The 19,400-nt window shown below is 42.5% G+C and overlaps 2 protein-coding genes across 2 annotated transcripts; one reads left to right on the forward strand and one right to left on the reverse strand.

The window, feature by feature from the left end:
* Positions 1-1,411: 1,411 nt before the first annotated feature.
* sarnp (SAP domain containing ribonucleoprotein) lies at positions 1,412-5,962 on the reverse strand. The gene is made up of 11 exons (XM_080014597.1): positions 5,905-5,962; positions 4,485-4,584; positions 4,294-4,340; positions 4,087-4,157; positions 3,856-3,907; positions 2,965-3,038; positions 2,603-2,640; positions 2,046-2,068; positions 1,878-1,946; positions 1,710-1,796; positions 1,412-1,575 (listed from the first exon to the last, which is right to left on the reverse strand). The coding sequence occupies exons 1-11, from the start codon at positions 5,935-5,937 to the stop codon at positions 1,534-1,536; spliced, it is 636 nt and encodes a 211-aa protein (XP_079870723.1). The 5' UTR covers positions 5,938-5,962; the 3' UTR covers positions 1,412-1,533.
* Positions 5,963-6,806: 844 nt separating this feature from the next.
* pmelb (premelanosome protein b) lies at positions 6,807-18,972 on the forward strand (the record flags this gene model as incomplete). The annotated part of the gene is made up of 17 exons (XM_080015230.1): positions 6,807-6,912; positions 8,320-8,387; positions 9,288-9,359; positions 9,446-9,502; positions 10,503-10,622; positions 10,862-10,916; positions 15,490-15,585; positions 15,773-15,919; positions 16,017-16,145; positions 16,293-16,454; positions 17,025-17,357; positions 17,432-17,692; positions 17,788-17,925; positions 18,025-18,121; positions 18,213-18,418; positions 18,560-18,650; positions 18,813-18,972. 17 exons carry the CDS (start codon positions 6,807-6,809, stop codon positions 18,970-18,972), a joined length of 2,298 nt encoding a protein of 765 aa, XP_079871356.1.
* Positions 18,973-19,400: the final 428 nt, after the last annotated feature.

Raw genomic sequence — 19,400 nt, forward strand, 5'->3', positions numbered from 1 at the left:
TATGTTCACGTACGAAAAAAATGAAGCTTTCAAAGAAAATAACACCATACCTACTGTGAAACATGAAGGAGGCTCGGTTATGTTTTGGGGCCGCTTTGCTGAGTCTGGCACAGGGTGCCTTGAATCTGTGCAGGGCACAATAAAATCTCAAGACTATCAAGGCATTCTGGAGCGAAAACATACTGCCCAGTTCTGTCTCAGTCCCAGGTCATGGGTCCTCCAACAGGATAATGACCCAAAGCACACAGCTAAAAGCACCCAAGAACGGATAAGAACAAAACATTGGACTATTCTGAAGTGGCCTTGTATGAGCCCTGATCTGAATCCTATCAAACATCTATGGAAAGAGTTGAAATATACAGTCTGGAGAAGGCACCCTTCAAACCTAAGCCAGCTGGAGCAGTTTGCTCAAGAAGAGTGGGCTAAACTACCTGTTGACAGGTGCACAAGTCTCATCGAGCGCTACGGAGAGCTACAGAAATCGCTGGATTGCAGTGATTGCATCTAAAGGTTGTGCAACAAAATATTAGGTTAAGGGTCCCATCATTTTTGTCCAGGCCATTTACATTTATTTTATTATGTAAAATATTGTTGAATCAAATCAAAAGTAAAGTCTTTCTTCTATTAAATATGGAATATGCAATGATGGATACCAATTTATTTTGTGAGTTTCAAGTTATTTCAGAGAAAATTGTCTGTTCTTTTTTCATCAAAGGATACCAACAAATTTGTCCACATCTGTATATATACTGTGTATTTATGTATATATATATAGGCTGTATTTGTGTGTATAAATATATATATATATACACACATACATCTATACATAGAGGCAGTGGCTCAGGAGGTAGAGCTGGTCGTCTAGTAATCGGAATAATGCCGGTTTGATCTCTGCCCGTCCTGGTAGTGCGCTGAAGTATCCTTGAGCAAGACACTTAACTCCTTAACTGCTCCCCGGGTGCAGCTGTATGGCAGCCCACTGCTCCTAGCTACATCAGTTACTAGGATGGGTGAAATGCAGAGAAACGGATTTCGTTGCCTCAGTACTTGTACTCTGTGCAATGACAAATGAGTTGAATCTAATATACTGTATACATATATTGTACCCCTAGCTGCTTTATTTGAGTATGTCTACTTTGAATAAGTATGTAAACAAAAACAGGCAGGTTTTCAAGGTTGTTTGTGCTCCTCCTGTCAGCTACACTGGCAAATTGTAGCACATATAATATTTCTAAGTGTAATAAAAAAATAAAAATAAAAGGTCAGCTCCCAGAATTGACTCCATGCCCAGCTTTAAGATATTTCAGATATTATCACTACAGACAAAAAATAATTGTCATTTTATTGTTTTACTGTTTGGATTGGACACTGATTGAACTGTAATGAATAAAATAGGTGTGATGCAAATATCCAAAATTGAAAACAATTTATTTTAGATCACAAATGTTACAAAATGGACATAGAAATTAAGCAGTGTACATAATGAAAATGGAATAAAAACAAAAGAGTGCATTTAAACATAACACCAATTATTTACACTTTTCCAAATCTTTCAGCACGCTTCAGCTTCTTTGCCTGAGTGAGAAAAAGAAAACAATAAGTATGTTCGCTTGCTCACATGCTCTGTAGAACAGTGAAAAGTCGCACTGTTTTGAACACACCGGGCAGATCAATCATGTGAATAACGGCAAGTCCTTCAGAATAGTTACCTCGGCGTCTCCTGCACCAGCCGAACCTCCACTTGTGAGGATTCCAAACCTCTCCTTCCTTTTCTTAAGCTTTTCATCTTCTTCAACCTACAAACATCATGCAGTCAGTAAGTCAAAACCACAACCGACCCCCAAAGACTAAACCTTTTTCCACATAGTGGAAGTTACCTTCTGTGAGATGGAGGAAACGTTCATGCCAAATCGTTCCGCTCTCTTTTTCAGCTGATCCATATTCACCTGGAAAGTCACACCATTTAAATAACAGGTATTTTATTATATAAATGAACAACACAATAAAACTACCAAATAAATGTCTAGTGAATGTGGAATACTCACAGCTTTAGTACTGGCAACGACACCTGTGTGCGAACAGAGACGTAAGAGAGAGGAAAGATCTTTTAAATAATTATAAACTACTACAAAATATTCCCAGCAGAAATGTTGTTTATTCACCATCACCATTGTCAGTTGTGCATTAAAAATAATGCTGCTATCATTGCTATATGTCCATGCTGCTTCAAAAATTTCATTAAAAGGGGAAAACAATAAAAGATTCTCTTGTATTTCATTGAAATAATTATGCTGTACGATGAGCCGTTTATTATTATTACTTTATTAGTCATATCCTGTTTACTGTTGGATTGCGCATTGCTATTTATATATTGTGAGCTTAATGGACATTGGCATGCTGTTACTCTGTACTTTATGCTTCCCCATGAGCTGCCGCAACATCCACATTTCCCCCTATCAATAATGTATAATCTTATCTTATTTTGAGCGTGAACCCACTGAGTCCAAATATATATATATATATATATATATATATATATATATATATATATATATATATATATATTTTTTTTTTTTTTTTTTTTTTATATTTTTAAACCCACCTGGAGAGGGACTTGCAGAATCAGATGGCAAGCCAAACCTAGACAGAAGATACAACGTCATTACATTTGGAACAGATGGGGAGATCAATACTGCAGCAGAGTTTCCTTTCATCTGGTGCTTTTCGGTTACTGGTACACGGCTTGTATGCGTATCCTTTTACTGTTGTCATCGTCCCAACGCCCCGACAGGGTCAAAAAGGTAGAATCTAATCGGCCAGCGACACACACACACACACACACACACACACACACACACACACACACACACACACACACACACACACACACACACACACACACACACACACACACACACACACACACACACACACAGGAATTGTGTATCCATGCAAAGAACTGACCTTGCGGCACGTACAGCCTTCTTGCTTTCGGATGATGCAGGCAAGTTAAAACGCTCGGCTCTCTTCTGCATCCGCTGAGGACAGAAAAGTTGGAAAATCCACTTGGGTTCAGACAGGCACTGCCTGCAGGTGCATACTTTTCAATTGGAAACCATTTGTGGTAAAGTTCTGGCCGACAACGTTCTGACTCTGACACCCCCCCGCCCCCGTCTTGTGCCGTAAATCCGCCCGAGAGGCCTCCTATGGGGAGATACGAGTGCGGCGGAGTACAGCGCAAGTCCGGCCGTCATGGAAACGCACGTCAACGTATCGGGGGAATTCCCCGTGCAGCTCACCCCCCCGGCAACGGCACAACCGGAGGCATCGTCGCGCAATGTCCTTGTGACGTCACAGCTCTGCCTCAATAAAGCCGAGCATTTGGAGGCGTCGTCGTCAGTTTACACCAAAGAAGAAGGCACATACATACACACGTACGTACACACAGACATCCACACGCCCAGCCAGCACACTTTCATAATTCTAGATTCAATTGTGCTGTCATGCACGACCTAAACTAATTCAAAGTGAAGCACTTGGATATAAATGAAAAATTCTGAACAAAAGGTGGGTTTTGGAGGACTGAACGCCAAACATTTGACGGAGCATATGGAGATGCAAAATTTGCAATTTGTTAAAGTCTCGAGTAAAGTCTAGAATTATAGAATAGGGCAATTGTCTTTTTTTCCCCCCTGTGAAATTAAACCATCGATTCAGGAGGATTCAATACGCGAGATTGAATGCTGTCCCAAATTTCCAGACTATACAGTCTAAATGATGATATAAACTGGCATCACAATAAACTTGCAGTTGAATGAGCCATTTGAAGGTAGAATCTGATACACAAATACATACCTCAGTCGGAGTGGATGGAGGAGTAATCTTGACCACTTTTTTTTCTGCAGGTCTAAAATGAAAAAATAAAAAGCATAATGAAGTGAGAGGTTGTAACACGTCAACAGTTTTACATTCGTGCAGACAAGGGGGAGGAATAAAAACCTGAATAAATATGTCAACATGCTATTGTGGTTCCCCCAATCCATCTCAAGAGACAGCGAGATTCAGAATGAATCAACTGAAACTCACGTCTCGCACACTTCAGATGCAGGCTCCTTATCACTTTTTCCATTCGTGGCACTTTCAACTTTCTCAAACTCCTAGGGAGAAAGGCAGAAATCAGTAACAAGTGTTGCTCAAAAAATAAAAAATAAATAAAAAAGGCCAACCATAGTTTGCCAAGGGAAGGGCAATGGCTGCAACCACGACCATCGAGCTGAAATAAAACCAGTTTACCTCTGCATCCTCTGCCAACACATCATCGTTCACATCCAAGTCTTCCTCTGTTGTGCACATGACATGAATGTAGAAAGAGGAAGAGAGCGGGCTGTCATGTGTATTGTCAAGTTAGGGAATGCATAAAGGCAGCAAGGCAAACCGTCATTTTAGCATGAGTGAGGGAGTGTGTTGGCGGAGGTTAACCATACCATGCTCCTCCAGATACGTTTGCAGCCGAGCGATGAGATCTCCTTTATTTCCTTTGATATCTAGTCCCCTTGCCTCGCACTCCTGCCTCAGCTCAGCAAGCTAAGAGAGGAGCAGTAAACACTGGCGGTCAGCCTTGGTGGAGTGTTCCCCTGTTCCTTCAGTTGATATCATATTCACGCTCTCTCACAGGCCGTGGCAATTCAACTACCCTTTTCCAACACTTTTTAAACATTGTTCCCTGACATGGCAATGGTCTTAAAGGTAACTATTTAATTTCAGAATAACTTTGAATGTGTTTCGGTGGACATATTAGCCAAACCAATCACCTAGAGCAGCATTCTGACCAGGAGGGCAAATATAGACTGCCATTGCAAACTGAAGGACAAGAAGATAAACGCTGGAGGCTTTGTGGTGCAAAAAAAAAAAAAAAAAAAAAAAAAGGCAGTAGGTGCTCCTATAACAATAGTGCAAAAAGCCAAGGGGGGAAAACAGAATCGAATATCTCTTAATTGTCATTGTACAAGTAGGATACAAGATTTGCGCTCTGTATTTGACCCATCCTGCACCTAGGAGCAGTGGGCAGCCTCAGTGCAGCGCCCGGGGACCAGTGCCTAGCTCAGGGGCGCCGCCAGGGGTAATAACCCACAAAACATACCCGTCGAAACTTCATGCCATGACTCGGACCGCCCATCGAGATCTTTTTCTGAACGATCGTGTATCGCGTACATGTCTGTTTTTTTCGACTAACTGCCGCTTCGAGGAGTCTTTGCGGCACTAGCCCCAGCGAGTAAAATATACAACAGTGGCATTGGTGGAAAGAACTCTTAAGACACCTCTTTGGTGCGTTATTTGTTTACCAAACCTTCCTTAAGGCGTCTCGCCGTGTGATTTAGTCCACTCAAAAGTGTTAAAAGTGGAAGTACAGTGGCGTCGTATGGTACACCCTGCGTGTATACGGGTGGATACTGGCTTGCATGTGGTGTGTTGTGTGTTGCGAGCTAGAAGAGGGCCCCGGGCCGTGTTGGCCCCCGGAGCAGCAGGGGGAAACATACCGCCAATCGAGTAATGCGGTTATAAGGGCACGGTCGATGTTTATCTGTGCCTCGCGGGTGGGAAAACGGATAGATTCCACAATCATGCGTGACAGTGCATCGACTACGCGACCAGCGCGTCTCACCCGAGGTTAACCATTAAACCTTTTCTTCCGCATCCCAACGCGGGCAGCCGGGCCAGGGCAGCACGCCGGCGCGGGCAAGTTCCCACTCCCACTCGGCGGATAGTTCGTTAATTTCCTTGATATAAGTAATACATGTTACGCGTATGGCGAATAAAAGGCTATTAAACGCTTAGCCTCGATCTTGACACCGCCACGTCGAGTAAGCTCTACCTATAAATTTAGCAATTTCGGAGATTGCCCACCTTCAGCTTCTGGAGCTCTATGACTTCGGCCATCTTTCTTTGTTGATGCGCGGATCTCCCTTCCAATCAAAATGGAGATTCTCTACTTCTTCGAGCGCGCTGGGCGGGAGCGGCGCACCCGCGGCGGCCCCCTAGCGGCCGTCTTGACCAACACACCCAGCCGTTCAGCTGCGTTCCTTGCCAGGGCCTGACACGTTCAACGAGCAATTTTCGCTGTTCAGAGTGAACCACACTTGGAAAACACGCGTAACCAGCTTTATATTCTTCGAATCCTCTTTATCAATTAAAAATATATATATATATAAACCCGTACAAATATCGAATACGCTTCTAAGTATTATTCTCTCAGGGTTGATGCTCTTGAATGCAGTCTATGCATAGTGCTATAGTCCAGTGCACACCCAGAGCGGTGGGCATTTGGAGCCAGGTCCCCGGGCGCCGTCGTCGAATGCTGCCCAGGAGCAGTGGGCAGCATTCGACGACGGCGCCCGGGGACCTGGCTCCAAATGTGTGTGCATGTTTTTGGAGAGGGTCCTTACTGGTGTTAGATGGAGGAGCCCCCATGTGAGCACGGGGAGAACATGCAAACTCCACACAGAGAGGCCCCTCATTTTTTATTGTAAAAAAAAAAAATATATATATATACACACACACACACACACACACACACACACACACACACACACACACACACACACACACACCCCACCAATTTCTATAAACCATTGTAAAAAAATAAAATAATCTCTGAAATATATGTGAGAGGTGTTTATCTTCGCCTGGGCGTCCTTTTTGTGACTGACGATCTGCCGTGTATCCAGTCGGCAGTGCCGTTCCGCAGCAGTCGTTTCGACGCAGCCAGTGTGGACAGCTGATGCGTGCCAGACGTGGCCGTTGCTGCGATGCTGCCGCGAGGTAGAGGTGACGCATCCAGCGTGGACCGGGTGCGCGGCGCCATGGAGAAGGGCGCGTCTGCACGCAAGAAGGTGCGGATGCGGGACAAAGTATGTCAGTGTTTTGAATTCACGCGCTTCCATCGCCCTCTCACTCCCGTGTTTTTGTTTGTTTGTTTGTTTGTTTGTTTGTTTGTTTGTTTTTGTGGGGCCCTTCCAGGAGAAAAGGAGGAAATTTGCCTCTGAAGGGCCCAAGGAGTCATTCCATTGTCCACCGAGGGAGACGGAACACCGTGCCGCTGCAGGCTCCAGTCTGCTGTTTGAAGAGCTGCCACCTTCTTTCAGCAGATTCTCTAAATGCCCCATAAGACCTGGGTGCTCCACAGTCCTGAGCAGGGCACTGCTGGGTCAAACGGTAAAAAAATAAAAATAAAATTAAAATTAAATAAATTCACTAGAATTAGTAACATTTGGAAAATACTAAGTAAAATGTGGAATAGCTGAGCTTTTTTTCTTTGGGGCATTTGGTTGTATTATGATTTGGGTAAATACTACAATATGGTTAATAATATAATATAATTAATATAATATAATATAAGCAGAGGTTCTCAACATTTTTTCTGGCCCTTGACCTAGATTTTAGCCCCAAAACCTCCTATGCCATTAGAGTTGACAAATTGTCTTATTTATATTTATTGTCTTATTGACGTATTATTAAATTTTTAGTATATTTTGGAGTCAGCACCACTACATTTGTGCCTTACAATTCACATTCAGACGTATGACCAACACATTGAAAAAGATTGAGAATATCTGTTGGAAGTGAATATCATTATGTCTGTTATTTACCAAATTTGCATGTGGAATGCCTTTTTAGTCAATATTATATAAATAATGAAATACATAAATATATAAACATGCCTATGAAATAAATTAATATTGCTATGAAATAAATCCCGAAATAAATACATGAAGCAGTAAATAACTGAAATATACATATATATATATATATATATATATATATATATATATATATATATATATATATATATATATATATATATATATATATATATATATGACTAAATATAGTTCAATAAATACATATTTTTTTATTTTAGACATTTTTCCAAAAAACAGCTTTTATTAATTTAATTTTAATTTGGGACTTTTATTTCATAATTCCACATTTGTTGATTTCAGGGGATTTTTTTTTTTTTATCACATAATGCCACATTTCCAACCGTTACGCAAATACATGGGGCGTGGTTATCTCACAGACATGGGGCCGGCGAAGAAAAGCTGAGCCGGCGCTGTCGTCGGCGCCCTCCGACGCAACCGTGATACGAGCGTTTGCTCGGAGCTCCCGGTAGCTCCTCGGTTGGAGCCGGGGGCCCGTAGGGAGCGAGCCGGTCACGGTGGAGGACCACCACCCGGTTCCGCCTGACCAGCCGCGCCCTGTCCAGTTTGTGTTCGTGTCCAAACATAAGCGCTAGGCTCGCCCAACTGCGCACTCCCGCAGCGCTTACGTTTGGACACAATCTCCGCACCCCGGTCGACCTGTGTTCGGGCCGCCCCCTGGAGCACGAGGTGCGGGGGGAGCCCAGCCTGGTCCTACCCCCACAACCAGGCAAGCCTTAACGGACGACGGGTCCCCGACAGAAGCGAGTCCCCTGACATAAATCAATGTGGCATTATGAAATACAAGTCCCCTGAAATAAATAATTGTGGAATGTTGAAATAAAAGCCCCCTGAAATGAACAAAAGCAGTCTTTTGAAAAACGTCCTTTTTTAGATAAAAAAAAAATATTGAACTGTATTTACTCAATTATATATTTATATTTACATGTATTTATATATTTATTGCCTCATTTATTTATTTCAGGATTTATTTTATAGGCGTATTCATTTATTTATTTGTTTGTTTGTTTATTTATTTAAAAATTGGCTAAAATGGCATTCCATAAGACTGAGCAACACATTGCTTTACATTAGACATGCAATTTGGAATGCATGAATCAATATGAAGCTGTCCTCCGCTAGGAGTTTAGCTGAGCCATTCCCGTTCTCATTCCCATTAATTGCCACTATCATTCTGAATTATTACAGCTATACCAAGCTTCAACGGATTTTGACCTCAGTGACCCAAACTGTGAAATCATGAGTCTGGAATACAACTGCTTACATGATCCATATCTCAATAAGTACTTACATCAGAAGAGAGTGCATGAAAGGCTGAAGAGGGAAAGTTTGATTACTGAAGATGACCGAGTAAGTGCTTACCGTGCACAGGCTTATTTGTAGCTGAATGTTATTCTCCCTTGTAAGTTGCTTTGGATAAAAGCGTCTGCCAAATGACTAAATGTAAATGTAAATGTTATTACTTTGAACCTAAAACAAGGTCACCAAAGGGGGAAATTAATAAATGATGAATTGGAGAAAGCCCATGCCTGTCTTTGTCTTCCCTTCAAGGTGATTTGCTCTCTAAAGGAATACAACACCCACAACCAATACCTAGATACGGTTAAAGGTGTCCTGGACAGGACCTACACAGAGAAGATGGTATGTGGAAGCCGCTCGGGAGAGATTCATTTTGAGGAAAGAATGTGGAATGTGCTCATCACTGCTGCTCTTGGGCTGGTTTTCAGAGGAAGAAGATGCAGACGTTTGTCAGGCTGCAGGAGGAAGGCCATATTCCACTGAGTGTGACGCTGAGTGAAATGAGAGAGTGGTTACTGAAAATCGGTGCTCACAACCAAAGCCACCTGGAGCACACAACCGTTCCTTGGTAAGCAGCAGCAGTTATTAGCAGGGCTGGGCGATATTAACAAAATCACATCAAGCTTTTTGACAAATAATACCTCAATATCAACAATTAACTTTTTATAATGCAGACTTAAGACAACATTTAACTATGTCACGATATTACAATAACCAAAATCCCAGAAGATATATAGTCTCATCACCATAATGATATTATATCAATATATTGCCTAGACCTAGTACACTTTATTGGTTATTAGTATACTTAACTTTTAACTGCTTTGGTTTTATCTATAAATGCAGTGAATATTATAAAATATGTATTAAATACATGCTTGCTGTTGCATATTTCAGGGGACGCAGACTAAAGGAAGTATTCCAAGCTGGAGGCTGCACAATCAGAGAGGATACGCTGTATAAGAAACTGGTAGGAGTGCAGATCTATCTATCTGTCTATCTATCTGGGGGATGGTAGCTCAGGCGGTAGAGCTGGTAGTCTAGTAATCCAAAGGTCGCTGGTTTGATCCCAGGCTCCTCCTGCTAGCATGCTGTAGTGTCCTTGAGCAAGACACTTGACCCCTAATTGCCCCTGATGGCTGCGTCCGTCAGTGTTTGAATAATTGTAAGTCGCTTTGGATAAAAGCGTCTGCTAAATGACTAAATGTAATGTAATGTAATGTATCTATCCATCTATCCATCTATCCATCTGTCCATCTGTCCATCTATCTATCTCGATTATCTTATCTAGCTTATCTGTCTGTATGTCTGTCCATTTATATATATATATATATATATATATCTATCGATAGCTCTATATATCTGTAAATCTATCTCGTGGAAAGAAACTGTTGTACAGCAAATTATCTGATCTTAAAGCTGATAATGTGCCAACTAACACCACTGATTGTCCACTTTGTCCATTGTCGTTTTCACGGTCCACAGTATAAAGAGCATTGGATTTCAAAGGCACGCTCCCAACTGCTCATGATTGAAAAGGAGGTGAAGGCAGAGATCAACAGGGTCCGGTACCTGAAGGAGGCTGCTCGAAGACGCGACAAAAAGGTCCAATATTGCATCGGATACCAAGCTCTACTCGTTTTCAAGCCCTTTTCTGTTTCTCTACATTCTTCAAATTGTAATTAAATCACCATAAAAAAATGGGAACATTCACCAAAAAAGTAATCTATTGAAGGCAAACGTTATGGATTTAAAAAAAAATATATATATATATTTTTTTAAAAGTGATGATGTGGCACTCAGAAAAAAAAACCCCAATAATGGAACAAACGCTTTGCTTCCAGATGCACGTGGACCAGTGGAACAGAACCCTGCAGCATGAGAGGATGAGACATGGCGGTGAGAATCTTTACTATGAAAACCTATGCATCTCTTTAAAGCTGTTTTACTATTTATATTTGACTCCGTTCAATACATCACACGGTACATAACATAACGTAACATATTTTTCGTTTCTGATTCTATTTTTCAACCGAAGCCCATATCTATCAGAAAGCAGTGGCACCGTATTGCAAGAGAACTGTTTCGTTGGAAGGTGAGAGGAGGTCACTTCCTGTTTGGCATTTGACATTTTCCGAGGTTATTGTTAATTCTGCGATGAGTGTTAAGCGCCATGAATCTCACAAGGAATATGTCCGGTGTTCACGCCAGAATCGTCCCTGTCGGGATCTTTGCTCAGTGGAAGACGAAGACTGAAACCTCTGCGCCTCAAATCACCGCAGGTGCTATGCCCCAAAATATTTACCCTTGACTGGTGCGATAGGTGTGGTGTGGATAGGTGTGGATAGTATGATTTAAACAGCTGCAACATAACATGAATGTGATTCTGGAATGCGTTACAGTACATATGTTGATGTCTTTTTTTTTCAATGACTTGAATGTAGATGACCTCCCCAAGGGAGAGCAGTAAGGAAACCACCGTGCCCCGAAGCTCTCCCATTCCCCCTTATTTGGATACAAAAACAGAACCGGTTCCTGACGAGCTTTCCACTACGACCGCCACACCATCAGCTCCACCTCAAGCGCCGGGAAGCATGCACCCTAATCTGTTGGAAGCTACTCAAAGTCACCCCCTAAGAGAAAAGGTCTCCTCGCTAGAACTCTGCTGTTTGCCTGTTGGCGCGCTGTGCGGAGAAAGGAGGGGCTCAGGCCAACAAGAGATGAGCAGGGACCAAGGGGGTCCCGGTGGAATCGAGGCCATTGACCCCGGGCAGCGATCGCCCCGCACACAGCCAGGGCTCAAGCCCATGGAGTTGCAACACCGTACAAACTTCTTTCCTTCACAGCAAATCAAATTGCCTTTCAGAAAAATCGTGTCCGCTGACGCAGTCGTTTCAAGTGTCTCAGAAAGCAACGCGGCGGTGCAGAATGAGCCCAAGCCCGTTAGTCTTGCGCCAGTGTACGAACGAGAGCCTTCCCCAAAGGCCAGTTTGTACAACCAGTTTGGCAACATGGCGACCCATTTTGTAGCCAGCAACTACCAATTATTTTATATTACTGAGGATTTGGTGCCACCTGACACAATGAAAGAACAACAAGTCGACGAAATTGAAGCTCCAGTCCTAGATGAAATATGCGACTTTTTAGTTGAGCAAGCTTTTAAAAAGTGCTTTGAATTCCCTCTTTGTGCCACCGCCCGTTGCTCACCGTCAGCCCACTGCATTTGGAACTGGATCTGATCACACGTACCACCGAAACGAGTTGACCTCTACGACCCCACCTGCTCCATCTACCATGGACCGGGGTCAGCTTCCAGTCAGATTCTAATGCCTTTGCAATGCATTTACTGTTATTTATTGTTATTCCGTAACTCTGCTGAGTCCTTTTAATGTATGCTTGAATTAAATAATTGAAAAAAAATATATATTTCGTTTACTAAGTTATATATGCGTCATATGCGCTGAAGTATTCGCCAACAATGAACCATTCATAATTTAAGATGAAATAGAATTGGAATAGGATTTGCAGTGAATGCAGACATTGTTGAAAAGGACTTTAGACAGTGTCGCAGTTAGGCGTGCAACATTAAGACGGTAAACTTTTAACACAGTGACTTTATAGTTTTGTGGGCTGTAGGACAAAGCCGGATAAATTTAGGGGGTCACAAGCGCTTCGGTAATCCTCATTAACATTGCATTCCTTCAACTTTTTTTTTTTTTTTTATTATAAAGCACAGTCTCTCTCAGCGGTATTGTGTGGTCTATTGTTCTAACAACACAGAATTGCCAGGATGAGCCCAGAATACATGAACACATTTATACATTTATACATTTATATATCAATAACAGCGGGTGTTTCACTGAACCCTGTCCTTTATCGAAAACCCTCGGAAACCTCTTGAAAGCCTTTATCTATAGTTAACATCCAGTATAATCAATAGTTTCCCCCGAATGTTAATTGGATGACAGATGATCATTAGTCGAGAGCACTGACATGAATTTCGGTCTAAATCCCAAAATAATTAGGAGGAATTTGAGAGGCGGCCCAAAGGGGTCAGGTGGCTTTGCATGAGATTTGAAAGGCCACTCGCATTCAGAAGCACATGCTTTCACATGTGGAACTGGTAAAAAGCCAATTTTGCCCAATTCGACATTTTCATCCCCGCTCCAGACAAACCACAGACTCATTACACATGCGTGTAAATGACACTATTAATAAGTCCTTTGTAGTTCAGCTTAGACTTGAAGCATTAATTAATTAAGTTCTATGGTATTTTTCAGCCAATACACTTTCCTTAAACAAAAAATATTTTCCCAAATTAAAAATTAAACTGGGTTTTTCATTTGATTCCATAATGAAATGAATTGAAATCTCGCCAAAACTATCAGATGAAACTCCCCAAATCACTTCCCTGCACCGTACAAAGTCCGTACAGGTGACACAAGATCCTTAATACCTAAAGGTGGTGATTTCCTAAACTTATTAGGACGCAGCAGTCGTGCGGTGTGACACAGTCTATTAAGGGTTATTCTATTTTTTTCACTGATTATGTGGAGAGTGCTTTACAGTAGGTGACCTACACGGCACCATGCGCTAGACACATGCCTGTACAGAACACACACACACACACACACACAGACACACGCACGCACGCACGCACGCACGCACGCACGCACGCACGCACACACACACACACACACACACACACACAATCACCTCCCTGAAATCCTATGTGAGGAAGAGGAGGAGGGCATGGCTTAAATCGTTTTTGAGAGGTCAGAGATGCTTATAAACCCAGGTTTCCCTGCTCCGCCGCTCAGAAAAGGGATATTTCGTGACGGGAAGCTGCACCTACAATGCGGACCGCTCTCTTATCGCTGGTGCTTTTGGCAGCAGCTTCATGTGCCCTGGCAAGTAAGTACAGATCATTTTGATAATGTTGAACAGCTTTTAATATATTTGGGTACTATATGATGGTGTTTTTTAAGGGGGGATTGTGCGCATTTTACATAATAGGGTCACCAAGAGGTACCATTCCATTGAAGTATCTGTAGGATTGTGATACATTAGTGTCAATGGAGTATTTTGTGTTATGGCTTTTTAGATAGGACACACTCTGCTGTTCATTTCTTTTTCAACATTCCTGTCCTCATCATTCCACCCTAGTGGACTCATGTGAGTCTCAAACCATGCTGCCTCACTTTTAAAATATGATTTTCACATTTTCAGTTGATAATTTGCGACTTAAAAAAAAAAAATCTTAGTAGGGTTAGATTTAGTGGTTAGGGTTAGAATATCCATAATATTATGTGCGAGTGAAACTTTCACATTGAAGACTTGTAGATTAAATAAGTCTATGAAAAGACCAGAAGGTGTTTTAAAATATGGCAATAGTTTCATTTCCTTATCAATGATATGAAATTCGACAATGTATTTTGCTCTTTATTGACAGGTTCATAGTTGATATAGAGTTTTCCATTGCTCAGATTTAATCCCATGACATCTATGTGCAGCCAAGTATGAACTTGAAAGACGTGGCAAGAATGTGACCCCTGTGAGTCTGAGTGATAACTTATTATCTCCATCATATGATTTTTAATTCACAACACATCACAGGGACAGTTGATAGAAAAACAAAACGCCTCTAAATGATCCACGGAAAGCTTTAGAATCCGCTGCAAGTCACTGTTTTACCAGAGAAAATTGAACAGGAATGATAATTGTTATGCTATAAATAAAAAAAAAAGTCAATACTTTGTAAAATTCTAAATTCTTATAATTTGATGAAATTCAATGAGGGAGTCATGTGCCAACGCCAGAGGTGCAAATAAGAGAGATTATTCTTTCATAATTCAAGATAAATTCACACACAATTCAATATGACACCAATATGACAACATGACATTTTTTTTTGGCAGAATTTTATGTTGATTTGATGGGTTTTTTTTTTTTTAAATTAAATATGCACACACGTACACACACATACACACAGACACAGACACAGACACACACACACACACACACACACACACACACACACACACACACACACACTGACACGCACGTACACCACACATGCACATGTCCACGTACGCAACAGCAGTTATACACTCAGCAGACCGTCAGCTGAAAGGGATTAAAGGGATCAGAGAATAATGTTGATAATCAAGCGACATTTGGGCACCTAAAAAGCTCTCTTAGCGACCAGTGGTGACATTTAGTCACATTTAGTAGTAGTAGTAATTACAATTAATAGTATGTATTTAAAGTCAAAATGTATATGTATATAGCTATCCAGGTATCAAGGTAAATATAGGTAATGTGTGTGTGTGTGTGTATATATATATATATATACAGTATATATATTTATATATATATAGGTCTACTGTGGTAAACTTGTCTAGAATAAATATGCGAGCTCCGTTCTTACGTATACTGTATATTCATCTACATATTTCATATTCCATCGCAGAGCCCAGAAACCGCTTCACCAGATATCCGTCATGGAACACTAAGCTGTACCCCGTTTGGAAAGATGGAGACTCTCGTTTCAAAGATTCTTGGAAAGGTAGGCCTGTGTACTTTTCCCCATTTATTTCCATTAATGTGATCACTGTTACACCTAATTCATGAATTGTCTGATTTCTCCCGACAGTCATTCCTCCATTTTGTCTGCAGGAAACCTTCTGTGGGACATTGTACAAATTCTGTATCTGTTTCCATAAATGTATTGTTTCATGTCTGCTGCTTTTCAGGCGGAAGGGTGACTTTCAATGTGGGAAATGACGCTCCAACACTGACCGGAGCCAAGGTTACCTTCACCATCGACCTGGAGTTTCCACACAACCAAAAGGTGCAGCCAACCGGAGATGTCGTTTGGACTGAGGACGGGGTGGTCAACGGTAAGGCCCATTTACAGGCACACACACACGCACGCAAACAGATGAAATGTTGCCTGATGGAATTAAAACAATAGCGATGTTTTGGCCTCTGTTACAGGAACAAAATACCGTGAATCTGAGCCTGTGTACCCCGCTCAGAATGGGGAGTGGGACGGGGTCTTCCCTGACGGAACTCCCTTCAAGAAGGACAAGAAGCCCGCCTATGTGTTTGTCTGGAAGACGTGGGGTAAAGCTTTCATCTCGATTTACATCTAAGTAGCTCAATAAGTGATGATTTTTCTAAAAGGAATTTTGGGATTATGTGTAAGAAATTACTTGACCCCGCGCTAACATCGACACTTATTAACAGGGTACATTTAACATACTTTTCCAGGTAAGTACTGGCAGGTGTCGGACGGACCCTCCTCCTCACTGACCATCGGCACAGACGACGTCCCTCTGGGCTCCTACACCGTGGACATCGTCATCTACCACTACCGCAGCAAGGAGAAATTCATACCTCTTGGATACGCCTCCACACAGTTCTCCATCACAGGTTAGGAATGAATACCTAAACTAAACTTCTTTAGATTTGATTTGAGTCCTCCAGAAGGTTGGAGATTGTACATTAGTATGGGGTCTAGTGATGAGCATCACCGTATATCTTTCACGAGTGTAAAGAAGAAAGAAGAAGAAGAAGAAACAGTCTTTAATCATCACACGACACTCCACAACACATGCTTGCACACACACACACATGCACATGCTTGATGGTGGCCGGTGAAATGGCTCCTCTGCTTTTGACCCATCCTGGCTTGTCCTTCCTCCGGGGGCACAACCAGGAGCAGTGGGCAGCATACGTGGACGCGCCCGGGGACCAGGTGATAAGTGTCCATCGCTGGTCAGACGATGATGGGTGCATGTTTTTGGTGGGGGTCCTTACTGACGTGAGGTGGAGGAAACCCCATGTGAACACGGGGAGAACATGCAAACTCCACACAGAAAGGCTCCTGTTTTTTTGGAAGATAACCCGCCGGAGCACGGTGCCAACAGCGCCCCAGGCGGGAATCGAACCCAGGACCTTCTTGCTGTGAGCCTCCTTCTAAACCTCCTTCTAAATCCACAGATCAAATTCCATTCGCCGTCTCCTTGGACCAAGTAAACGACATTGTGGCGGGGGACATGCGCTTCGTCCAGAACCGGGCCATCGCCTTCACCATTGCTCTCCATGACCCCAGCCAGTACCTCGGCAACGCCGACATCACCTTCAACTGGGACTTTGGGGATGACAGCGGAGCCCTCATCTCCAGAGAGCTGACCGTCACACACACCTACATCAGCTCTGGCTCCTATAAGCCCAAGGTCGTCATCCAGGCCGTCATCCCAGACAAGGCCTGCGACCCCCCGGTTGATGTCTCCACACTGGCTCCCGGCCCACCAGCTGACCTGGGCACCACGGGTAACGGACGGATGTTTACAGGTTGCAACAACCTAAAAACATTTTTACTTATTTTTGATTTTGTTCATTAACAGGGAGAGCTCTGGCGCTGGTCTCCGCCTTCCCTGCGCCGTTGTCCTCCAAGGCGACAGACCTGACCGTTAACGTGTCTCCGTCCGACACGGAGGAGGACAACATGGAGGAGGAGGCGTCCACCGCCTCCACATTGTCGCAGGCCGCCCAGGAAACAGGCCCAGGCGCCAAGACGCTATCCCCCGTCGACCCCGTCATTCCAGCTGCTGCTGCCGCCGAACCAGCCCCGGCGACGTCCGTGATGACGAACGCCGTGGCTGAAGGTACAACCGAGGAGGCGGTTCAAGAAATTTTCTCTGTTCAGACGGTGACTGATTGAGATTAGGTATATGATAAGTTCTGTTTTCTCCATTACAAGGTGCGGGGAAGAAAGTGACATTGACGGGCCGAGCTGTGGTGGCGGTGGTCGCTAAGCGTGATGCTGACGACACCCCTACAGATGACGACTGTGTAATATATCGCTATGGCTCTTTCTGTACCGGTATTGAAGTAGTTGGTAAGTCCCATTTAATTATTCTTCCCTCACAATTATAGTTAATAATTGTTGTTAAAGTATCTTGGAATTAAACATTCCAATTTATGCATTTATTTTCAGAGGGTATTGAGAAAGTACAGATCGTGCAAATGGACAATGCTGTGCTTTCGACATCTGAGAAAAATGTGATGGACCTCACTGTCACCTGCCAGGGAAGGTGAATATTCCAAGATGTCACGAGTATTAACAGACTCGTCAGTCAAAACACATATTTACATCCAGTCATCGACATTTATTTTTCTCTCCAGCCTTCCAAAAGAGGTGTGCAGTGTGATTTTGGACGCCGAGTGCTTGAGGCCAATTCACACCGAGTGCAACATGGTGGAGAAATCCCAGGAGTGCCAGCTGGTCCTCCGTCATTTCTTCAATAACTCTGGCGTCTACTGCATCAATGTGTCCATGGCCAACGACGTCAGTCTGGCTGTGACCAGTGCCAAAGTGAACGTCCACATGGGTGAGCAACACGACCAGCTTGGATACAACGCCTGCCACTTCACATCATTATTCAACTGATAGGTCTCATAGGGAAGTAATTTTTTTCAGACAGTTTAATCCTCTTATTAAGCGTGCTACAAATTGTCCTTTCTTGTTTCAGGTTCTGGTTTACACTTGTCTGGCACTATAGCCATGATGCTTGGGGTCTTGGTAATTGCTTTGGCAGTAGGAACGGTGGCATTCTCCTACAAGTAAGAAGCATATTCAAATATTAAATGCGAATGATCCCAAGCGAGCTCTGTTCATACATAAATGCTTATACATAATTTATTTGCACATCTTGACTATGGACGACCGTAAAAATAGAGACATGAAACATCTCATCTATATTTCTCTTTCTTTTCTCTCAACAGGCATTTTAAGGCATACCGGCCACTTAAGGAGGATTTTATATCGACAGAGCCCCAGGTGAGCCAGGCACAAGCCTGCTCCAGAACTGCGATGTTCTGGAACATTCTGAATCGACGCGGAACTGTGGATAACTGTCCTCTGCTGCAGGACAGACTGGTCTGAGGGGCTGATGGCCCAAGCCAGTGCAGCCAACTACATCTACAAAGCAACAATTAATTTGCACGTTTATAGTTACATGGAATGTCTTTTTATACATTTTTATACATATTTCTAAACCAAAAAAAATTATAATAATGGACTCAAAATTTGTGTGATTTGGTTCTCATCTTCAATTTTCAATTCAATTCAAAATAAATAACTTCATATGTAACCCTTTTTGTACCTATCCGAAGGTTTGATGAAAACTGTATATGGATAATTACCGAATTTTAATGTTTTCCCCAATAAATTTTACTTACCTTTTCTGAACTATCTTATTAAAACTGGTTTATTATATATTTTTATTGAGAAGCTAATATAATAAACCACTGAGTAGCAATAATAGCAACTACGGTTTTGTGTGCTGCTCCAGGAATATCTAAATTCAACAA

Source organism: Zeus faber, assembly GCF_960531495.2.
Source record: "Zeus faber genome assembly, chromosome: 15".
Taxonomy (NCBI): Eukaryota; Metazoa; Chordata; class Actinopteri; order Zeiformes; family Zeidae; genus Zeus; species Zeus faber.